Source organism: Rhincodon typus, chromosome 47, assembly GCF_021869965.1.
Source record: "Rhincodon typus isolate 14 chromosome 47, sRhiTyp1.1, whole genome shotgun sequence".
NCBI lineage: Eukaryota > Metazoa > Chordata > Chondrichthyes > Orectolobiformes > Rhincodontidae > Rhincodon > Rhincodon typus.
The window spans coordinates 5,927,206-5,937,300 of NC_063378.1; the positions used below are offsets into that span (position 1 = coordinate 5,927,206).

General features: G+C 41.4%; 1 protein-coding gene across 1 annotated transcript in view; it reads left to right on the forward strand.

The window, feature by feature from the left end:
* LOC109923039 (B-cell receptor CD22-like) overlaps positions 1–10,095 on the forward strand; it is a 45,687-nt gene that overhangs the window by 11,119 nt on the left and 24,473 nt on the right. Inside the window, exons 5-7 of the mRNA XM_048620581.1 lie at positions 1,105–1,386; positions 3,278–3,559; positions 8,257–8,538. Of these exons, the coding sequence (XP_048476538.1) occupies positions 1,105–1,386; positions 3,278–3,559; positions 8,257–8,538 (846 nt within the window). The remainder of the gene's footprint in view (positions 1–1,104; positions 1,387–3,277; positions 3,560–8,256; positions 8,539–10,095) is intronic.

A 10,095-nucleotide genomic window follows, 5' to 3' on the forward strand; every position in this document is an offset into this window, starting at 1 on the left:
TTATTTTTGTTGTTGAAATCATTTGTACCATGTAAGCCAGCAATTGATGAACATTGCAACATGGAGGGAACCAGAATTCCAATGGTGACTACATTCAACTCTGCCTAGAAATAAGGGTGTGGTTTGCAATAATGTTTTTTAATATGTCACTCATATCAGTTCAAGAATCAGAGATTAGTTTAGGTTTTAGTCAGTTAGACATTTAGTTGGAAGGAAGAGAGAGAGACTGGAGCTGGGTCCCTGCAGGATAGTGTAATGTGACCTGTGGTCCTGAGAAACTGACTCCAATCTCAATGGAGCTCAGAATCAAGTCCCATGAAGAGTTCTACAGCTCCAGTGCAGTCAGCAATCATGAGAAGTCATGGGAGCAAATAGGTGAGGCTACATCATGCAGTTAGAATCCAAGAAGAAATTACTATGTATCATTAATATTTTAGAAAGCGAAATAAGGACGGCTTGGAAATATTTAATGAGATCTGGCAATCCCAGGGTTATTAGTGTCTGGCAATGTTGCTGAGAAATCCACAGTATCTATCTTCACTTCATTTATTGTTTAATGAGCTCTGTGGGATGATCAATCACAGTTTCTGCATTATCATATTTACCTCACGCTAACTTTGGAAATTAGAGTATACGATGTAGCTATATTTGAATGATAACATTTCTTCTTATTTATTTAAAACATGGAATTTTATAACTTTATTCTCTTTGTAATGACCTGGCATCTCAAACATTGCCTCACTTAAAGACAACATCCTGGTTCCTCTCCAGATGGTAACCTGGTGATCTGGTCTGGGATCATAACATATCCCTAATATTCCATTGATCAAATCTAATGCATTGTTGCCGAGACTTTGGGAATATTGTGAGGATGTGAATGGCATTTTCTTCATTTCAGATTGGAGAGCGTCCTCATTGGTGGGAGGAGGAACCTACAACGTGACAGTTTACATAGCCAGTGTCTATCAGAAATGTAATACAACAACTTCCACTCAGAGAAGGTTATGTGGGGAGGGTGCGTCTGCATATCAGAGTCAGAGAGATGGATTTGCAGTCTTGCTGTGCACTCTGTTTGCTCATAATATTCTCTTCCTTTGTTTTTAGACTCACCACGTAATCTCTCAATTACATCTCTTGACGTGATTAAAGATTCATCGATCAATATAATTGAGGGGAATTCTGCAGTGATAATCTGCTCTGTCGAGAGTTTCCCAGCTTCTAAACTGACATGGAGACACCTGAATGCCATAATGAACAGAACAAGTTCTAACAATGAGCTGTGGTTGGAGATTCCTCACATTACGTACAGGGAGATTGGAGATTATAAGTGTGTAGCAGAGAATGAACATGGAGCAGTGGAGGGCCTCATAACCATCAATGTCGAATGTGAGTGTATGCAGACTTCAACATCTATCTCACATACACACACAAACACACGAGTACAGTCCTGCACACACACACATGTGACATGTCCCCTCTCTCAGTATTGCACTGGAGCATCAGTATGAGCTTCAATTCTCTGCTGAAGGAATGGAAATTCCAGATTAACCAGATGCTGTCTTGAACCAACAGTCCCCTGCGTACATAATTATAGATTTCTTTGTTATCCATTTATACTGTGTAAGCTGGTAAACATTGTAACCTTTAGGGAAAAAGAATTTCAATGGTTGCTGCCTGGAAGTAAGTAAGATAAACATTGTGCTGCTCAGAAGGTTTCTGTAGCTGCCTGATTGCCTCTGTTTGGAGCATGGGATGAATCCTAAGAGCATTTTTATAGTGCCATGTAATCAGGGGTCAGGAGATGTTCTCGGAGCTAGTGAGTGCAGCCAAGTGGTATAGGTAAAGCTCATTAAATGCTTAGAGTCATAGAATCAAAGAGCTGTACAGCACAAGAACAGACCCTTTGTTCCAAACCATCCATGACAACCAGGTATCCTAAATTAATCTAGTCCCACACTGCCAGCATTTGACCCATATTGATCTAAACCCTTCCTATTCACATACCAATCTAGGTGCTTCTTAAATGTTGTAACTGTACCCGCCTCCACCACTTCCTCTGGCAGCTCTTTCCATACATGCACCACCATCTGTGTGAAAAAGTTGCCCGTTAGGTCCCTTTTAAATCTTTCCCCTCCCACCTTAAACCTAGGCCCCTGAGTTTTGGACTCACCTACCCTGGGGAAAACCTCTTGACTATTCACCCTATCCATTCTCTTCATGACTTTACAAATGTCAATAAGGTCACCCTTAAGCCTCCAATGCTCCAGGGAAAATAACCCCAACCTATGCAGCATCTCCGTATAGCTCAGACTCTCCTACCCTGGGAACAACCTTGTAAACCCTTTTTGAACCCGTTCAAGTTTCACAACATCCTTCCTTTAGCACGGAGACCAGAACTGAACGCAGTATTCCACAAGTGGCCTAACCCCAATGTCCTATACAGCGACAACAAGACCTCCCAACTCCTGCAGGCAATGCACTGACCAATATGCAAGCATACCAAACACCTTCTTCACTATCCAAATCTACCTGCGACTCTACTTTCAAAGAACTATGAACCTGCACTCCAAGGTCTCTTTGTTCAGCAACACTCCCGAGGACCTTACCATTAAGTATTTTGGTCCTGCACTGATTTGCCTTTCCAAAATGCAGTACCTCACATTTATCAAAATTAAATTGAATCTGCCACTCCTTAGACCATTGGCCTATCTGATCACGGTCCCATTGCACTCTGAGGTAACCTTCTTTGCTGTCCACTAAACCTCTAATTTTGGTTCATCTGCACACTTACTAACCATACTTCCTCTGTTCACATCCAAATCATTTATGTAAATGATGAAAAACAGTAGATCCAGCACCAATCCTTGTGGCGCATCGCTGGTCACAGGCCTCCAGTCTTAAAAGCAACCCTCCACCACCACCCATCAGTGATATGAGGCCCAGTGTATGACTCAGAACATATCTCTGATCAATTATTAAATCAAATAGTGTTGCTGAGACATCTTTGGGATCAAATCCAATTCATTGCTGCTAAGGCTTTGGGAATATTGTGAGGATGTGAAAGACATTTACTTCTTTTCAGAAGGGACAGCACCCTAATTGGTGGGGGAAGGAGCCTACACTGTGACAGTTTACATTGGCAGTGTCCATCAGGAATGTAATACAGCAACTACCACTCAGAAAGTTACAGGGATCCACATGTCAGAGTTATAGAGATGGTTATGGAGTCTTGCTGTGCACTGTGTTGGCTCACAATATTCTCCTCCTTTGTCTCTAGATGCGCCACGGAATCTCTCAATTTCTTCTCTTGCTGTGATTAAAGACTCATCTATCAATATAATTGAGGGGAATTCTACAGTGATAATCTGCTCTGTCGAGAGCGTCCCAGCTTCTAACCTGATGTGGAGACATCTTAATGCCACAATGAACAGAACAAGTTCCAACAATGAGCTGTGGTTGGAGATTCCTCATGTCATGTTCAAGGAGACTGGAGAGTATCAGTGTGTGGCAGAGAATGATCATGGAGTAGTGGAGAGCTCCATAACCATCAATGTGGAATGTGAGTATACACAGACTTCAACATCAAGAGGCAGCACAGTGGTCAGTAGGGGTGCCACAGTGGCTCAGTGCTTAGAACTGCTGCCTCACACCACCAGGGACCCTGGTTTGATTGCACCCTTGGGTGACCATCTGTGTCGAGTTTACACATTTGCTCCGTGTCTGCATTAGTTCCGTCTGGGTGCTCCAGCTTCCTCTCGCTTGCAAGATGTACAAATGAGTTGGATTGGCTATGCCAGATTGTTCGGTAGTGTCCTGGGATGTGTAGGTTAAATGTGTTAGCCATGGGAAATACAGGTAGGGGGATGGGTCTGCATGTGCGATGCTCTTCAGAGGGTCGGTGTGGTTCATTGGGCCGAATGGCCTGTTTCCACACTGTTAGGAATCTACGGAAAAATAACTATACACACACAAACACACGAGTGCAGACACATGTGTGGCATGTCCCCTCTCTCAGTTATTGCACTGGAGCATCAGTATGAGCTTCAATTCTCTGTTGACTGACAAGATACTGCCTTGAATCAGAAATCGCCTGCACGAAGAACCGTAGATTTCTTTGCGGTGAATTTATTTTTATTGTTATATCCATATATACTATAAAATCTAGCAATCCGTATAAAAACTGCAACATTCAGAGAAAAGAATTCCAGGGCTTGCTCCATTCAAACCTGTCTAAATACAAAAGTGGGGTTTGCTGCGAGATTTTAAATATCTCATTCAGATCAGTTCAAGGGTCAGCCACCACTTAAGCTTCAATTGTTCAGGCAGTTAGTTGGGGGGAGCAAGAAAGCCAGGAGCTGGCTCTGTGCAGGATCTCTGCTCTGAGCTGTACTACTTTGAGAAAATAATGAGGCCACAGTGGAGGCCACATAATTGGCAGCTGACAACAAAATTCTGTTGTTGCAACTCTCTGCATACTGCAATACTTCAGACATTGGTGGCAGGATTTCAAGCTCTCCTTGAACAATTTGGTAAATGAACTCTTTCTTTCTCCACAAATGCTGCTTGATCTGTTGAGAATTTCAAGGTTTTTCAAATTTCATTTTAGATCTTGAACTATTTTCCCAACACTGGATAGTTAATAACTGGATAGCTTTTTCTTAGTAGGAAATATTATCAAAAGACATGAACCAAATGTAGCTAAAGGGAGACAAGACAGAGACCGCAGTGATCTGACTAAGTGGTGAAATAGGCTCAGGCCTACTCTTGTTCCTCAAATTTCTCCCAGTTAAAATTCTTCAGTCTATGTATGTTGTCTTGTATTCTTCACAAATTTGTTGGCTGTGGCATGTGTCTCTTCACTAAGCTTTTCTATATAATATAGCTAGATGTATGTTTTCATACAAATATAATCAAAAATACAGCACACAGTGTTTCCAAAAATAACTGAAATCCCCAATTTGCTTTGCAAACAAGGTTTGCTAAATATTCTGCTATGCTGGGCTTTAAAGATCTTAGAATGCAAAAATTAGCATGAGCTCAGTGTTTGATCTAAAATTTTGATATCACTGAATGCTTCCTGACATCCTAAGGGTTTCTTTTTAATTGCATGAGATGGCATTCAGTTACTGTACTGCTCTCCTCGGGTTAACATATAAGGATTAGATTTTAGTGAGCTAATGGGAGCATGAAAATTGAATTCCACTTTCACAATTGCTGTTTTTGTAAAACAACATCTCAGGATGTGGGCGTAACTGGCAGATTTATGGTTAGTCCACATGGTGACTTTTCTCGTTATGTAACTTTCCTCTCTATTGTAGTCGGTGTGGTGAAAGTGCCAATCTGATCCTGCTTTTTTTTGTGCAACTGAATGGCCGACTGGACCTCTGCAGAGTGAAGTTAGGTGAACTAGAGACCCATGCATAGGCCAGGTTGGACAGGTTTTGCATGCTCTGTTTGTTAATAGAAAGTGGTGACTAGTTGGGTTTTTAAAACAATAAAAATTGCATGGCACTTTTTAAAAACTTACTTTTTTTATTTCCAATTTCATTAACTGAATTCAAACTTTTAAAATTGTCATGGGAAGTTTGAATGCAAATTCTATAAATTGTTACAAAAACAGAAATTGCTGCAAAGGCTCAGCAGGTCTGGCAACACCTGTGGAGAGACATGAGAGTTAATGTTTTGGGTTCAGTGACCCTTCCTCGGAACTGATGGTAGCTGGGGAAAAGTTGTTTCTTTTACATTGGATAGGGTGTTGGGAGGGTGATAAGGTTTAACCAATTGGTGGAGATAGAGCCCAAAGACACAGATGAACAGTTGGACAGACAAAGGTGTGGATAACAATCAGACTAGAAGAATGGATAGGTAATTTGGACCATTAGTGGTTAACAATGCGTTGTGTATAATAGCAGACCACGTGATAACAAGGCACTGGTGTTTAGAGGTTGAAGAAAGCCTGGTGTTTAGGGATTGGGTCAGGACATGGAAGAATGTGCCTCAAGTCTGAAAATTGTTGAGCTCAACGTTGAGTCCAGAAGACTGTAGAATTCCCATGAAGAAAATGAGGTGCTTTTGCTCTTGCTTGCGCTGAGCTTCGCTGGAGTACTAGACAGATGTGCAAGACAGATGATGACGAGGGAACACAGTAGTATATTGAAATGGTAGGCAATGAGAAGCTCAGGGTTTCTGTCTACAAAAATGACCACGTGCTTCCAGTTGAAGGCAGTTAGAAGTGTGCAGAGAGATGACAATAGCAGTGGTGGAGTTACAGCAGTGAATAATAAGACAGGCACGATGTGTTCCAAGTACAAAATGACATGATTTAGTGTTGAGGACTGCCATATGGATGATTAACAGTTCATTTGTTTTATTACACAAAATACATTTTATTTGAGCTGTTTCACCTCAGTATTAACTCTGACCATTGAGTACTATTTAAGTAAAAGTGCACGTTTTTGCAAACTTAAAAATTTTTAGCCAATCTTCTCCAGCATTGTTCAGTATGGCATGAAAAATACAGTCATAGAGATATACATCATGGAAACAGACCTTTCAGTCCATGTCGAGCAGATATCCTACATAAATCTCATCCCATTTGCCAGCATTTGGCTCAGATCCATCTAAACACTTCCTATTCATATACATATCTAGACGCCTTTTAAATTTATATTCATACCCGCATCCACCACTTCCTCTGGCAGCTCATACCATACACGTATCACCCTCTGTGTGATAAAGATGTCCCGTAGGTCCCTTTTATATCATTCCCCTCTCACCTTAAACCTATGTCGTCTGGTTTTGGGTCACCCATCCCGGGGAATAGACCATGGCCCTCATGACTTGTAAACCTTGAATAAGGTCAACCCTCAGCCTCCGATATTCCAAGGAAAACAGTCCCAGCCTATGCAGCATCTCCCTGTAGCTCAAACCCTCCAGTCCTAGCAAAATCCGCAGAACTCTTTTCTCGACCTTTCCAGTTTCACAACATCCTTCATATAGGAGGGAGACCAGAATTGAACACAATACTCCAAAGCCAACACCATATAAAGCTGCAACATGACCTCTCAACTACTAAACTCAATGCACTGACCAATCAAGGCAAGCATAATAAATGCCTTCTTCACGATCCTATCTACAAGCAACTCCACATTTAGGGAACTATGAACCTGCACTCCAAAGTCTCTTTGTTCAGCAACGGTCCCCTGGTAGTTGCTATTAAGTGAATAAGTCCACTCTGATTTTTCTATACAAAATGTAGCACCTCACATTTGTCTAAATTAAACTCCATCTGCCATTTCTCAGCCCATTGGCCCATCTGATCATGATTACGTTGTACTCTGAGTTAACCTTCTTCACTGTCCACAACACCTTGAATTTTAGTGTCATCTGCAAACTTAGTAACCATGCCTCAGATGTTCACGTCCCAGTTGTATAAATAGCTGACAAAACACAATGGACCAGCACTGATCCTTGTGGTACACTGCTGGTAACAGCACTCAGTCTTAAAAGCAAACCTCCACCAACACCCTTCAGTGATATGAGGCCCAGCGTATGGCCCAGAACATATCCCTGATCAATTATTCATTCAAATTGCGAGGAATTGCTATCCATTATAAATGAGATTTGAATGAGATTTCAAGATCCACTGGGTCACTAATGTCTGGCAGTGTTGCTGAGACATTTTTGGGATCTATCTTCAACTCATTTAGTATTTGATGAGTTCTGTGAGAGTAATCGATCACAGTCTCGCTGTTAACTTTGAAAAAATAATAGAAGTTGTGTATATATTGCCAATTGTATTACTGTTCTAAATTTGAATAGTTACTTTTTTCATTTGTTAACACCATTGAATGTTGTGAATTTATTCTCCTTTTAGGTAAGTGGCATCTTATAATTTGTCTCTTTAAAGTAAACCTCCTCGTCCCTCACCAGATGGGAACCTAGTGATCTGGTCTGTGATCACAACATAACCCTCAATGTTCCGTTGATCAAATCCAATTCATTGCTGCCAAGGCTTTGGGAATATTGTGAGGATGTGAAACACATTTTCCTTCTTTCAGAATGGACAGCATCCTCATTGGTGGATGGAGCAATCTAGGCTGTGACAGTTTACATTGGCAGTGTCCTTCTGAAATGTAATACAGCAACGTCCACTCAGCAGGTTATGGGGGATCCACATATCAGAGTCATAGATATGGTTATGGAGTCTTACTGTGCACTGTGTTTGCTCACAATATTCTCCTCCTTTGTCTCTAGATGCGCCACGGAATCTCTCAATTTCTTCTCTTGCTGTGATTAAAGATTCATCTATCAATATAATTGAGGGGAATTCTGCAGTGATAATCTGCTCTGTCGAGAGCTTCCCAGCTTCTAACCTGATGTGGAGACATCTTAATGCCACAATGAACAGAACAAGTTCCAACAATGAGCTGTGGTTGGAGATTCCTCATATCATGTTCAAAGAGACTGGAGAGTATCAGTGTGTGGCAGAGAATGAACATGGAGCTTTGGAGAGCTCCATAACCATCAATGTGGAATGTGAGTGTACACAGACTTCAACATCAAGGGGTGGCATGGTGGCTCAATGTTTAGAACTGCTGCCTCATACCACCAGGGACCCTGATTTGATTCCACATTTGGCACCCATCTGTGTCAAGTTTGCACGTTCACCCCGTGTCTGCATGGGTTCCCTCCGGGTGCTGTAAACCCTCCCACTTGTCAAGATGTGCAGGTTAAGTGAAGTGGCTATGGCAGATTGCCCTGTAGTGTCCCAGGATATGCAGATTAGATGTGTTAGCCAATGGAATTATAGTGTTAGGGTGTGTGATGCTCTTCACAGGGCCGATATGGACTTCTTTGGGTCAATTGGCCTGTTTCCACACTGTAGGGATTCTATGGAGACAAAGCTCTCCCATATGCACACACAAACACACGAGTACAGCCCTGCAGACACATGTGTGACATGTCCCCTCTCTCAGTTGTTGCAACTGTACAATCAGTATGACCTTCAATTCTCTGTTGACTGAGAAGGCACTGCCTTGAAACAGCAAACCCCTGCACAGAAAATTGCAGATTTCTTTGCAGTTAAGTTATTTTTATTGTTGTATCCAAATTATTGTGTAATCCAGCAATTGGAATATTCAGGGAACATGAATTCCAGGGCTTACAACATTCAGTTCAGCCTACAGATAAAGGTACGGTTTGTAGTAACATTTTAAATATCTCATTCAGATCTGTTCAAGGGTTAGCCACCACTAAAATTTCAATTGTTCAAACAGTTAGTTGGCGGGGGGAGGGGAGGGAGAGTGGTGGAAGAGTGAGAAAGCCAACTGCTGGCTCCGTGCAGGACCTCTGCTTTGAGCTGTACTGCTTTGGGATAGTTTCAAGACCTTAGTGAAGGCCACGTAATTGGCTGCTGCCAGCAAATTTCCGTCATTGCAACTCTCTGCACACTGCAATACTTCAGACATTGGTGGCAGGATTTCAAGCTCTCTGTGAAAAATTTGGTCAATGAACTCTTTCTTTCTCCACAAATGCTGTTTGATCTGTTGAGAATTTCAAGGTTTTTCGGTTTTCATTTTAGATTTTGAACTTTTTTCCCAACACTGGGTAGTGAATAACTGGATAGCTTTTTGTTAGTAGGAAATGTTATCAAAAGTCATGGGTCTCATGTAGAAAAATGGAGACAAGATAGAGATTGCAGTAATCTGACTAAGTAGTGAAATAGGCTCCTTCTCTTGTTCATAGCCTTCTCTTGTTCCTCAAATTTCTCCTAATTATTCATTCTTCAATCTATGTATGTTGTCTTGCAATCTTCTCAAATTTGTTCACTGTGGCGTGTGTCTTTTCACTAAGATTTTCAATATAAGAGAGCTAGATGAATGTCGTCATATAAGTATTATCAAAAATATGTTACTGTACACAGTGTTTCCATCAAATACTCCAACCCCGTTTGCTTTGTAAACATGTTCTGCTAAATATTCTGCTATGCTGGGCTTTAAAGACCTCAGAATGCAAAAATTAGAATGAGCTCAGTGTTTGATCAAAAATTTTGATGCTTCCTGACATCCTGAGAGTTTCTTTTTAATTGCATGG